Source organism: Mandrillus leucophaeus, unplaced genomic scaffold (assembly GCF_000951045.1).
Source record: "Mandrillus leucophaeus isolate KB7577 unplaced genomic scaffold, Mleu.le_1.0 Scaffold130, whole genome shotgun sequence".
Classification (NCBI taxonomy): Eukaryota; Metazoa; Chordata; class Mammalia; order Primates; family Cercopithecidae; genus Mandrillus; species Mandrillus leucophaeus.
Window position 1 is genome coordinate 2,192,532 of NW_012101255.1, and position 14,698 is coordinate 2,207,229.

The 14,698-nt window shown below is 38.2% G+C and overlaps 1 protein-coding gene across 1 annotated transcript in view; it reads right to left on the bottom strand.

Moving 5' to 3' along the window:
- The window catches only part of MED12L (mediator complex subunit 12-like), a 350,848-nt gene that overhangs the window by 244,360 nt on the left and 91,790 nt on the right, over positions 1 to 14,698 (bottom strand). Inside the window, exons 11-14 of the mRNA XM_011972754.1 lie at positions 10,525 to 10,656; positions 7,621 to 7,747; positions 5,155 to 5,369; positions 2,418 to 2,594 (exon numbers count right to left, since the gene is read on the bottom strand). Coding sequence (XP_011828144.1) covers positions 2,418 to 2,594; positions 5,155 to 5,369; positions 7,621 to 7,747; positions 10,525 to 10,656 — 651 coding nt within the window. The remainder of the gene's footprint in view (positions 1 to 2,417; positions 2,595 to 5,154; positions 5,370 to 7,620; positions 7,748 to 10,524; positions 10,657 to 14,698) is intronic.

Below are 14,698 nucleotides of genomic sequence, written 5' to 3' on the forward strand. Positions count from 1 at the left end.
TGAAAATCATTTAAGCTCTTTCTTCCAAGGAAGCAGAATGTTAAATGCAGGGAAAGGCTGTAAAACCAATGTCACGGGAACAACAGAACAAAGAAGCTGAGGCTTAGGGTCCTGCTCTGACACCCAGACACCTGGGAGAGAGACCTGCAAAGCTCCGTTCACCCAAGAAAGGAACACATAGCCCTCAACCATTCAACCAGTTTCAACCCTTTTCAACATTTTGCCGTCTTTGCTTAATTTATCATCCCCCCCTTTATTCTTTCTTTTAAATAAATTTTTATTTCCAATTTACAGAGAAGTTGCAAAATAGTACACAGAGTTCCATATCCATTCAGCCACTTTCCTCTAATGTAAATGACTTAAGAGAACCACAGTACCTTTGTTGAAACTAAGAAGTTAACATTGGTATATTACTATTAAATAAACTCTGGATGTTAATATCGTCTCCCTTTTTTACCCTGAATATTTTAAAAACAAATCCCAGACATGATAGTTCATCTATAAATTCTTTAGGATACATCTCTAAAATATAAGGCTACTCTTTCTGCTCCCCTAAATAAACTGTGAGGTTATTCCATTATAATGTAAATGAATAATGTCTATAGGTAACAGTTGAAAATTATAGATATTATTCAGGCAGTGATAAATGACATCCCTGGACATAGAAAAATTAACAAAACACGGATTGTTAATTGTAATAAGGAAAAAAATATGGGTTTGATAATTTGACAAGTTTTGAAATGGCCCTGGACATAGAAAAATTACAAAAAAAGAGACTTTTAACGGTAATAAGAAAAAAATATATGGGTTTGGTAATTTTGAAAGTCATTTCAGGAGATATTCCAAAATACCAAAAAAAATAAATAAACAAACAGACAAACAGAATACTTAGTTTTGCAGATCAAAACTCCTAGAAGATACCCAGGAAATAACATAATACACCTACATTTACTTTTGTTTGTTTGTTTTGAGACAGAGTCTCGATCTGTTGCCCAGATTGGAGTGCAGGGGTGATCTCGGCTTGCTGCAAGGTCCGCCTCCCGGGTTCACGCCATTCTCCTGCCTCAGCCTCCCGAGTAGCTGGGACTACAGGCACCCACCACCACGCCTGGCTAATGTTTTGTATTTTTAGCAGATACAGGGTTTCACCATGTTAGCCAGAATGGTCTCGATCTCCTGACCTCGTAATCCGCCCACCTCGGCCTCCCAAAGTGTTGGGATTATAGGCGTGAGCCGCGCTCCTGACCCAATTATGCTTTTTATATGTAAAAGTAACACTCAATGAAAAAAAATGACTCACTGAAATTGCACTTAAAATAAAAATCCAGAAAAAAAGTTAGTGAACCCAAGAATAAACTTTTTTCAAATTTTGACCCAATTTTTATTTCTAATATTAAGAAATCAATTTTGTTACCCTTTAGAATAAAGCACATCACTTTGCTAAGACTCAAATGGTAAACTTCCTGCCAAGCATTTCCCATTTGCTATACAATTCTTAAATTCAACCAGTCCAAATCCGAGCCTATCTTGTACAAACCTCTATGAAGCCTTACCCAATTTTTCAACTAAAATGCTCTAGTTCTCTCCAATACTCATTCTTTGAGAGTGGAAGGTGCCCAGAAATATCAACTGGCTCACCTTCCAGTGAGAATTTGAGTTTTTACTCAATTATTGCACATATTTGAGAGCTTGCCATTTATAGTTGTTTGTCTCCCATTTTTTCTATGCCTCACAATTCTTACTGACTAGAAGTACCTACCGTAATACAGTGTACATAAAAGTTACTCAGTAAATTTTCTTTCAAATTAAAACACATTTAGGCCTGGCACAGTGGCTCACACCTGTAATCCCAGCACTCTGAGAGGCCGAGGCAGGCATATCACCTGAGGTCAGGAGTTTGAGACCAGCCTGCCCAAAATGGTGAAACCCTGTCTCTACTAAAAATACAAAACATTAGCCAGGCATGGTGGTGGGTGCCTGTAATTCCAGCTACTAGGGAGGCTGAAGCAGGAGAATCACTTGAACCTGGGAGGCAGAGATTGTGGTGAGCCAAGATCGCATCACTGTACTCCAGCCTGGGCAACAGAAGCAGAACTCCATCCCAAAAAAAAAGGAAAGAAAAAAAAAACACATTTAGACATCACCTCCAGTGACTCAAATGCTCTTTAATAAAAGGATACTAATATAGAAAATTTCATTTTCTAAATCTAATTAGCCACTAATATCACTACAAATTTGGACAACATCAGTACATAAGCTTAAGATCAGAATTAGAACAGAGGCAGGAGCAAATGCAAAAAATTCACCTGCTATCATTATGTATTAGTCAAGAAAATAGTTGAATAATCTGACATTCAACAGTTATTGATCTTATAATAAAATAATCAGGGTGTAGATTAACTGAAGCAATGACTTACCAGAGGTATAGGAAAATGTGTTGCATACTGTAAGTGGCGAAGGAGGTCGTAATTAGATGGAAAAATTAATTCCCTTGGCTTTTCCCTCTTCACCAACTTCTCACAATTAACTGACATTCTTCTGCCCAAGGAAGTGTTGGCATTCTCACAGGACTCTCCAGGCATAGGAGAAAAAATCTAAGTCATGTAAAACAAATGTTGGAGATTGTAAATGAAAGCAAGCAAAACCAAACTACAGTGCTACATACCAAAACACACATATAAGACACTTATACACCTTTTCCTACTTCACCACTGAGCAAAAAATATGAAGAAATTTTGTTAATTTCCACAAAATTCATATTCAGATCAGTACGAATCTGTGATCAACCCCTCCATTTTGTAGATGAGAAAATAACAACCACACACATAAGAAATGTGTCTACACTACCTGGAAAGCTAAAGATAAAAGCAGAATTATGGGTAAGCGTTTTCCTCATAGGGCTACATTTCCCACAGAAACATATACATAATAATAAACTAGTAAGACTAATGAATAATAGACATAAAGATTTTGGTCTGTACTCCAAACAGTATTTTTTTTAAAGTTATATATTGTGATTCATGAGGAGGAACACATTATAATTATACTGAAATAAAGTAGGATGTATAATAGGCCCAAAGCCACCAAAGCTATTATATAGAAGCTGAAGATACACATAGCAAATCAACATGGACTGTCATGGTGAAACTACATTCACATATTAATGAGATGATGATGACCTCAAAATGAACAAAAGAGTCAGACAGCCAACTAGGAGGACAGGAGTGTTAGAATTCACAGAGTAGGCCATGCAACCAAAACTGAGGATGACCCAATTGTGTCAGATGATAAATGTACCAAAGGAGGAATATGGTAAGATTACATAACACAAACGCACAAGTCATTCTGAGAAACAGAAGGATCGAGACAGGCTGGGATGGGGGTGGGTTAATTCTTAACCGTCAATAAGAATGAAAGATTGAACCTACTGGAAATTCCGAACCAAAGTCAGTTTTAAAGTCACTCTTGTCTACTTCATCAAAAATGTTAGTGGTTCCTGAGTCAATGCCCATATGCGCCATAATACTCTGTTCCTGATAATCGCCAGAGAAAGAAAGTAACATAGTAAGTTTTGGAGTTCATCAAGAAACTGAAGCTAAAACATGACAGTGGGATTTTTAACCATCTCTGTCTTTTGTTCCCCATATTGTTTTCTTCCCCGCAAACTCAAGGAAGCTTTAAGACATGCCTTGCTTTGAACAGTCACATTCTTTTCCCTCATGATGAGAAAATTTAACTTCCATGATATTTTAAGAGAAGAGCACACAAACATCCTGATTAAAAACAAGTGTTCATAATTTCCTTCCTTGGGCTATTTCCCATCACATACTTTAACCAACTCTTCTTATTAAGAAAAATATAAGACTATATCTGAGATACAAGACACTTTAATATCTATAGAATAGAAAAGAAAAAGCAGGAGGATAGAAAACATGTAAACAGGTCAAAGAACTTCAGTTTTTAGCCTTGTAATTTCTACTGCAATAAGGTAAGAAAAGTGTTTAAATATTTTTAAGCCGACACCATTTTGAAAATAAATCTTAACAGTATGAACTATGAATCCATGTTTGCAATTCTACTACCAGGTTTTTAATTATAAGTATAGCTACTGTTTTTCTTAAAAATAATGGTATATTGCCTATACTGTCAGGGTATTTTTTTTTTTTTTTTTTTTTTTTTTGAGACAGTTTTGCTCTTGTTGCCCAGGCTGGAGTGCAATGGCGCAATCTCAGCTCACTTCAACCTCCGCCTCCCAGATTCAAGCAGTTCTCCTGCCTCAGCCTCCCGAGTAGCTGGGACTACAGGCACACGCCACCACACCCGGCTAATTTTGTATTTTTGGTACAGATAGGGTTTCTCCATGTTGGTGAGGTTGGTCTCAAACTCCTGACCTCAGGTGATATGCCCGCCTCAGTCTCCCACAGTGCTGGGATTATAAGCATGAGCCACCATGCCTGGCCTAAACTGCCAGTTTTTAAGCAATTGTCACAAGTTCTCGTCATTTTCTACAACTTCCCATCACCACCTCCATCTTTTTTGCCTTGAAAATTTCAGTAAGTATCTGGAACAATATCCAAAATATCCAATATACCAGAATTTGGCAGAAAATTATAAAGTCACGCTCATAGCATAAAATAATTTGTTGAAAAGGTCACTTCTATAACATTTGAGAAATAGAGATTAAATCTTTAATTAAGTGAAATGAAAATATGTGTTGTGACTAACACAGAATTTCCCATTATGAATAAAAGAGTGATATAAGTAATGAATGTTACATTAGGGAAAAGATGATTCTTAGAATGAAAACTCAGCTGACACTTAAAGGTCAAAACAAGTCCAGTTTTGAGATACGATGTTAAAGAAAAACTAGAGATTAGAAACATCTAGAACTGAAAGTACATAATTTCAATCCTATGAAAAATCCTGTCAAATATTTTCATTCCAGTTTTATAGCATCCAAAGGGAAATTCTGGAAGACATAAGAAGCTACAGTGCAAATATCTTTCCCGTTTGAGATGTAGAGATAAATAACCACTGGGGCAAAAGAATACAACAAAAAGCCATCACTCTTCTACTACTATGTGACCCATCTGAATGTGATTCCCAGTAGAGTTTAGTTTTTGGGAAAGCGGGGCATCGTATCCAGGGCCGTACCTCCATTTTTACATCATGGTCCTTTGAATAGTGTTCGTCTGCATTTTCCCCTGCTGGTGACCGCGGTCGGGTTGAGGCAGTGACTGACAGATCTCCTCGAGATATGAGGGTACACATGTATGCGTCATGGGAGAAGACGTCATGGCGGATGAACTCGCAGAAGAGCAGCACCAGGTTCACAAATTCCACCTTTTCACATTCACTGTTTGGGTCCGCTATAGAGAAACAAATTCAATCAAGAATTCCTTGACTAGGTGACAGAAAAATAACTAATTACTAAGGTTTAATATTTTCATTACTTTTCACAATCAATCTTTTTGGGAAAAAAAAAGATCTACTGGAAGATTTACTGAGGCACTAGAATTTTGGGCAGAACTGACAGGCAGGTTTTGATTGTCCCACTATAATTGAAAAACATCCAGTATGGTAAACGTGATTACAAGTTTAAAGATAGTAGCCCTGGCCAGGTGCGGTGGCTCACGCCTGTAATCCCAGCACTTTGGGAGGCCAAGGTAGACAGATCACCTGAGGTCAGGAGTTCAAGACCAGCCTGGCCAACATGGTGAAACCCCGTCTCTACCAAAAATACAAAAATTGGCAGGGCACGGTGGCGGATGCCTGTAAGCCCAGCTACTTAGGAGGCTGAGGCAGGAGAATTGCTTAAACCCAGGAGGCGGAGGTTGCAGTGAGCCAAGATCACGCCACTGTACTCCAGCCTAGGTGACAAGAGCGAAACTCCGTATCAAAAAAAAAAAAAGATAGTAGTCCTTAATAGCCATTCAAGTATTAACGTAAACAAGCAAAATTTCAGGATCAGAAAAAAAGACACGAGGACTAGACTGCTGTCCTCTGGTTTTACTAATAGAACAGTTCATGATGGCTTTTTCTAGCTTGAGTGTGTCTGTGCAGTTGTGAGAATATGGGTGCACATTTTCAAAGGAAATTTTACAACTGAACCACAATTTAAATGGTGTTTGAAAAAATGTAAGCAGGATCCACTGAAAAGAAAAAGGAACAACTGAATAAAAAGAACACAAAGATGGAGCTCGGCTGATTATTTTTATTCATAACTAGCCTATTTAACTCACATTATGACTTTCAATACTGTCACTGCACTCTAAAGTTTTGTGTCTATACCTTTAAGATAAGATTCAAAATTTTTAAGACTAACCTGCAAAGCTCAATCCTTGCAACCATCACATTCACAAACACCAATAGGAGACACATTTATCCAAGGAAGCTTAAGCTCAGTTCCCTAAACCTTGAGCCTAAATGTTTCCTCTTGCTCCCTACCAAACTCAGTGATGAGCAGCCTCTCTCAGAGAACAGATCAGCTTTTTCTGACAGGCAGTAAATGAGATGAACTAGCAAAGGCACAGGAGTAAGGAGTTTTTCCTAAAGAGAGAACAATAATGGGGAAGAAATGAGGCAAGCAAAGGGCAAATGTCTGTCTCCCCCAGGATACAAGGTAAGTTAGAACTGCTAACTTCATGCCTGACAATATACTTTCTGCTATCAGGGATCTCTTCTGTCCTTTCACTTTTCTGCTTCCTTTTCCAAGAATTACTCTTCCCTATATTCCAACCACTAGATTAGCTCCAGCGCTTGCTCTCCTTCTAGCCTAGAAGCCACCAAATAACTGAGAGCCACTTGTCTCAAAGAACCTCACCTGCAGGTCTCACTCAACCCAATATGAGGCCCCTCCTCAGAGGACTCAAAAGAGTACTGTTTGTTGTTGCTTTACCTCTTTCTTCACAAGCAACTTCCTCCTCCCCAACCTTTTTCTCCCCTTTCTATTGCTTTTTACTTTTTGCCATTTTTCTGTTGTCTATCTTAAGATCCTCCCTGCTGCATTTTGTCATATGAAAAATCTCAGAATAATATCAAGGCTATGAGCTTCATAGTTCACACAGTATTTCAAGTGTTCACCACAGTCTGAACCCACCGGATGGCTGCTTCAGAAACCCTGAACTCCTCACTAAAAAGGCAGAAAAAGAGCTTGAGATGACATAAACATCCCAGAGAGTGTAGCGAAGCAGCCAGGCATCTATAAATTACTTCCTTGTACCATGTCTCTGGCTATAGAGTACTGTTGCTTGATTCCCCCCACCACCATATTTAAGAGCAGGAACTAGAAAATCAGAAATTTAGAAAATTACTAAAAAAGAGAAAATTCCAAATCACAATCAATATACAGACAAATGTCACAGGACCTTACTTCCTTACATGAAAGAGTGAGGTGACTTTTAAAAATTATTTTAAAGTCTTTGAAGCTTGACTGATTTTAAAATTGCCTAAAAGTCTCCATTAAAAAACATGTCACAAAATTTTGCTCAGTAAAACATACATTATATTCAGTGCCAAGAATATTAAATAAGATCCAAATTTTTAAAAAAGGAATCAGCTTTAAACAAAAAAATCAATCCCTTATTTAAGATCTAGAGACAAAGAGCTTTCTGTACTTACACAAAGAGGGGGCCTGTGTATCTAAAAACCTTAACAGCACATTCTGGAAAACAGGCAAACTGGATCCAGCAAGAGAGGACGAAGAAATAGACTCCTTCTCATCTAAGACTTCTGATTCACCACATCTCTACAGATTAAAAATAAATAAGTAAAGTTAATTACAGAAGTATAGTCATAATGGATCATGAATTTGTTAATTTGTTACTAACATTTAAGTGCTCAGGTAAAACATGTAAAATTAATTGATATGTCTGTACCTATTTAAGGGACCATGCATCTCAGATGAATATAATTTCTAAAAGTTGGAAAAAACTACCCCAGAACGACTCAAATGATTTCAAAAAACACCCCTGAAAAACATTATTCATGTAAATTATAAACTCTGCACAGTATTCTATGAGTGCCCACTAAATATGGTACAACAAACTATTCATTATCCCTATGCAAAATTGCTAAAAATAATTTCAGGTTGTCTTCATTTTTAAATAGTTCATGTTTAACTGTATTCTCTCTGAAAAATATTGGGGCATATATTATTGAATTGTTTTTGTCAGAAGGGTTTACTTATTAGTGTGTTTGGAGAAACATGGTATCAAATGAGAATGCTAACATAATTCCCCTAAGAATATTCTTTCACTTATTCATCACATTCCACCAATAAGATCTCTCAGAGCCTTTGGGAATGTCCACAGTTCATGAAATACCTCTATGGAAGTTATTTAACTTCTATTTTCTTAAAGACAAAATTTACACAAGACCAGAACCTTGTTTTCTATTCTTTGTTATATTCCTTTGATAATTCCCATTTTCATTACTCTTTAATATCAAGAATATTAATTACGTTAAGAATATCATATTTTTCCAATCTCTCTCTCTTTGTGAAGGTCAAATTTTAAAGATGGTGATGTTTAACAAAAAATCAATTATTTTAAATATCCCTGAAATAATACACTTTTAGATATAGATACACTTAGGCTATTAAAATTACAGGGTAATCTATATGTGAACCTCTTCTGAAAGTGGAATGTGTATGTTTGTAAGTCTGGAATAGAGGCAGGAGAAAAGTGGTGTAAAAAAAACACACAATACAGAAGGAGCAATGAAATGTTTGAGAAATTCCATTTTAGCTGCTGAAGTTTATGGACTGCAATTCACCACAGAATAGTCCAACTATTCATAATGTATGGAAGAAAAGCAATGAAAGGCTTTTCCTAATTTGTACACTGTACGATGGGTCATTTAGCTTACACCTGAACATCAGTATCTTCAAGTCCCAGTTTCAACAATATGATCTTCTGTTTTTGGTGAATACAACTTTCCTAAAAGGAAGAAAAAAATGTCTATAAAATGTTCTTCCTATTTCATTTTTACTAGCTTCACAAGAAGGAGGTGTATTATCAGCAACACAGAGAGCCAGCTAAGGCTCATCCAGTCAAGGAACAAACATCTTCTGAGCATCTACTATGCAAGGAGCACTATTCTGTGCCAAGGACCCAATACTGAACAAGATGAGTGAGCTTTCTCCTGTCCAGCTCACCTTCTAGAGGGGGAAGCTAGGTATGAAACAATAAGCAGATTAACTAGATGAATGTGCACTGCAACAAGGAAAGTACAACAGTGACGTGAGAAAGAGTGCTTGAGGGGTAGACGCTGTTAACTTTGTTCACGCAGTGATGGAAGATCTTCCCAGGTGACACATGTTGAGCTAGGAATGCTGGAAAGGAAGGAACACTTCTTCAAATGGGAATGCCAGGAAGAGGCTGGCCATGCAGACTTGGGAACAGAGTCTGCCACCTAGAAGGAACAACAAGAGCAGAGGCCTCAAGGTGACACAGTGTGTTTTCCGTATTGAAGGGGTAGAAGTACCAAGGTGAATGGAGCTGTGACCCCGGGGAGAAGGGCACAAGATGAGGTGGAAAAGGCAGTTGAGGTGGCTCAGGAGATGCCACAAAGGCCAGTCAGGAGACACAGAGAGTATTAGTAAGGGGACAATGTAATCTATTTACATTTTGAAAACACTGGCAGTTGCTGTGTAGAGGAAGTAGAGAGATGAGGTAAGATGCCTCAGAGTTGCCAGGTGAGAGATGACAAGGACCTGGTCAGATGATATACACACATTCCCCATAGCCATCCCTGCTAACAGTCACAGGCAGAAAAGAAGGCCTGCTTAGAAAATTCCCCGCAATAAAAGCAATGTTGACGAACTTAGTTTTGCTTTCTCCCTTATAATTTACTTTCAAAGCTGTAATTGCTCTCTCTGGGACCAGAATATAATCTCAAAAGCAAAACAAATTGGTATTTATAATATCATAATCATAACTGCCTCAAGAAAGTATATCCAAATCCACTAAAATATGTAGTTGTAAATTTCATAAAAGTTGGTATGTCTTATACACATTTGCACATGTATATTGCACATGTGTATGTATGCTGTGTATATGCATATTTCAACATAGCAAAGAAACTTCTTTGTTCTAAATCAGATGCTAAAATTTTATAATTTTATCTTTGATTTACTTTTGTAGAGAGAGAGTCTCACTCTATCAACCAGGCTAGAGTACAGTGGCACCATCATAGCTCACTGCAGCCTCAAACTCCTGGGCTCAAGAGATTTTCCTGCCTTCTCCTTCCAAACCACTGGGATTATAACAGGTGTAAGCCATTGTGCCCAGGCTAAAGTTTTATTTTAAAAGACACCATTTTTAAATTAGTTCAGAATATAAATGGCTGCATCAATTTAGAGAGATTCTACTATGAGAATCTTCCTTATGTGAATTTTTACATCCTCCCTTTTTTCCTCAAGAGCAAAAGAATAACATAATGAGGGTATGAGAAAATGATCTTCCCCAAAACAGTATTTTTTACATTAGGGCATTCAACAAGCAGAAAGAAAATGGAACCTACCTCTGCCTCAATTTCTGCTTGCCTCTTCTCCAGGAGTTTTGCCACAGCCATGGCCCTGTGCTTGCCAGACCGTTTGCAGCTCACAGCCCATTCACATAACAGCGTCACCACAGCTTCATCGTTGGGCGCAACCTAATGACCAACAGAGAGGGGTACCAACCACATCAAATGAAACATTCACCCAGCAGGAGTCAGGAAGCAAGCAAGGGAATATCTAATGCTTTAAAGCTTTCTTCCATGTTTTATTATATAGCTTTAGAAAGCGCTTCCAAATCATTTTTAATTGAAATACAAAGAATAAACCTATACAAGGAAAGAAACCACTTACACTGAATCTGTGACAATTCCAAAAGAATCAGAGCTTCCCTGTGGATGCCTTCACTTACACAGGGACATAACCTAGCCCCAACTACTCTCTAGAACTCAAATTTCAAAACCAAACAGTAAGGGAAAAAACCACCACTGATTGCCAAGAACAGCTGTCACAAAGTCAAAGTACATCACTCTACTGTTGGCACCCTCAGACCCCCCACTCACTCAATGCCTCAATTTAATAAATAATTCCAACAAGCCAGGTTATCCAGTGACCCACTCCAATACAAAATCAGAAGGAACAAACCAGAGGGGAGGCTGGAATGCTGGTAAAACACTCATCCCAATGGAAAGAACACAAAAAATGACAGCCCAGCACCAAAAAGAACCAACAATTAAGAGCAGACACAGTCAACCACGGACAGCAACCAGGTCTAGGTAGGGCTCAGCATGGCGACCAGAACTGTCAGCCACAATTCCCATGGCCTAGAAATAGGCACTAATGACTGAGGGTGAGAGGATGTTGAGGACCCAAGTGACGTGAGTCGAGGGATGGGGGTGCAGGGAGTGGTAAGCAGGGAGATGGTACTCGTGTACGATCTGTCCTTTCCTTTTAGAGGATCCACGCTGACCAACAGGACATAAACTACAAGCTTTTAATACGTCCCCGTGGGTATAAACATTATGCCAGAAAAACTAGATAATCACAGCATTTGCACTACAGGCTATGTGGGAAGTTAATACTTTAGAATCCATAAACTCAATTAAGATTACGATATGGCTATGAGCACACTCCACAGAAGAACATACATACATGCATGAACTTAGCACATTTCGGAAAGTTTGTGCAGTCTGAAAAGTCATCCAAGAATCCCAGAATAAGTATCCCTGATCAGCTTTAGACGCTAGCAAACAATTCACATCATGAAATGAGTTTATTCCAAGATTTTTATTCATCGTACCCTAAGAGTTACCTGAGGCAGATACCTCAAAGGGAGCTCTGTTTTCCTAATTTAAAACAAGTGAAAGAAATGTTTGAACATAACATTTCAAACAGAAAGTAAACTGGGAGGATTTTCTGCCCAGATTCACTCTAACCTACATAAAGATAAAAGTATAAAAGTCAATCCAGTGAAGGACCACATGTTTATAGGTTTAGAACATTAAAAATAACAAAAAGAGTTACCCTAAAAATATGCTTTCAGTTTTTATTAATCTAAGCAGTAATATGCATCATATCCACATTTACAAAGATTTTTTCTACTGCATCTTCAAGATTACGTTAAAATGTGCTACAAAAAAAGAAATGTGATTTTAAAATTTAAAAACTTCTTTTCCCACTAAAGATTTTATGTGAGATTTAATATCTATGTGAAATTAGTGAGACATATAGAGGAACTGTATGTGATCGGTAATGTCTCAACAACTAGGTGGGAGAACAGATTTCTTCAGATCTACTGAATGAACTACAACAAAAGAGAAGTCAAAACAAATCACATTACCACATCCCCTTTAAAAACCAAAACAACAGCCAGTGTGCCCACATCATCTCTGAGAAAACAATCACAAACTCATCACACATGACACTCCGAAGATCAATAAGCTGAGCACAGTGTACACACAGCATACGTGATTCTGAAAAGGCAGGAGAAAGACAAATCTGATCTGGGCACCCATAATGTGCATGAGTGTTACGTGTTGTTAGGGATAGGAAGGCACATTTTCTTGCTCAAGAAGCTTACACTCCTCAAGAGATAAGAACCAAACAGCGAACACAGAGCAGAGTAAGAGGCTCTATACACTGCACATCAACAGGGACAACCCAGGGAAGGTTTTATGAGAGGCAGGTTTTATGAGAAGGTTCAAGGCATGGCCTTGAACTTTCGTATAGTCACACTGTTAACCACAGTTTTATCCAGAGAGAGGACTATAGGATATTTTTATTTTCTGCTTTTGTCATGCAAAAGAAAAACACTGTTTCTATTTTGGGGGGAAAAAATGTAAATCGGCCTTGGAAGAAAAATGTAAGATTTTTGATAAATAGAAAAAAAAAGGTAAAGGACAGAAAAGACCTATCTAAACATAATGGAAATCATATGCCCTCCTGCAGCCTTGGGGTATAACCTCCACTTACACGACTATGTGCCAGGCACTGTGTTCTGCCCTATTTATATATATGATTTCATTTTACCCTTACAGAAACCTGAAAGTAGTTACCCCAACTGTGATGAGAGGCAAGCTAAACCCATGCCTCCAACCCCAAACTCACCCCTCAGCTACTAAAACCCATCCACTTCCTGGGCACCTCCATCTGCTGACCACAATCACCTGACCCCAAACTAAGCTCATCCTACCCCTAAAATACATTTCTTGTCCTGTGTACTTTCTCTTAGAAAATGGCATCACCATTCAGGTCAGAAAGCTGAGAGTTCTTCTCTCTCCTCAGCCACATTCTAGCTACACTCCAGTTTGAGCCCCTCAGACACGCTATGCCCACCTCCACCTCGGGCCTCAGTGTTGGCAGCCCTTTCCCTCCAGTGCATTCCTTAACCCCAAGTTACACAGAGCAGCCCCTTCTCTGCCCTAAAATCTGGAGGATTCAGGCAGACCAGAGGCACCCTGGCCATCCTTGCAAACATCACGCTATTTCGTTTGCTTAGCAGTGAATGCTGCTATCTGAAAATGTTTTCTTCACTTATTTACAATTTTACTGTCTGCATTCTCTCACTAGTAAACAAGGATTTTAAGTGGGAACATCATGAACAAAGCCACTCAGCAGGCCCACTTACAGAAATCCTATGAATGACAAAAAAACTCATTCTAATTTAGGGCAAATATTGGGTTTATCTTATGGCATACATCCAACAGCAGTCCAAATGAATTTTAAAAAGTAAAATAAGGCAGCACTGTTATAACACCTAGAGCATTCACAATCATTTTCAATCAGCTTGCTCTAATCTCTAAATTATGCTCCTGGAGATGCAAAGAAAATAAGCAGAGACATTTTCTCTCTCCTAATTCATACAGTCTTCACTCCTTTAGGTGTCTTGTCATCTCAAGCAACTTTAACTTACTTCATTCAAAAAAAAATCATTTAGCTAAATTAAAATGTTATTTTTACATTTTCATGTCTTTATTCCACTGAGTTATTATTGCAAGGTCATAAAATAAGCAAAATTATCCCTTTAAGACTACCAGAAAAGGTTATTACAGGCACGGTAGTTCATGCCTATAATCCCAGCACTTCGGGAGGCAGATCACCTGAGGTTAGGAGTTCAAGACCAGCCTGACCACCTGACCACCATGGTGAAACCCCATCTCTACTAAAAACACAAAAATTAGCCAGGTATGGTGGCGCATGCCTGTAGTCCCAGCTACTCAGGAATCTGAGGCAGGAGAATCACTTGAACCCAGGAAGCAGAGGCTGCAGTGAGCCAAGATGATGCCTCTGCACTCCAGCCTAGGCAACAGAGTGAGACTCCATCTTAAAAAAAAAGACAATGAGCTAGGTACAGTGGCATGCACCTGTAGTCCCAGCTACTGGGGAAGCTAAGGCAGGAGGATTGCTTGAGCCCAGGAGTTTGAGGTTAGCCTGGGCAACATAGCCAGACCCTGTGTCTTAAAAGAAAAAAAAAAAATGGAAAGAAAGACGTGGCAATTATTTCTATATTTATATAAAAGCACTAATGATGAGCTGAAATTACAACTACCAATTTTTATTTTTAAAGAATATATTTCACTTTTATATTTCTAAACATGCTTGAGATAAAATACCCACCAATGTGACTTTCATTTTACTTATACTTTTGCATGTATTCCAAATTTTAAATGAACATATTTATTTTTAATACCAAAGAAATAA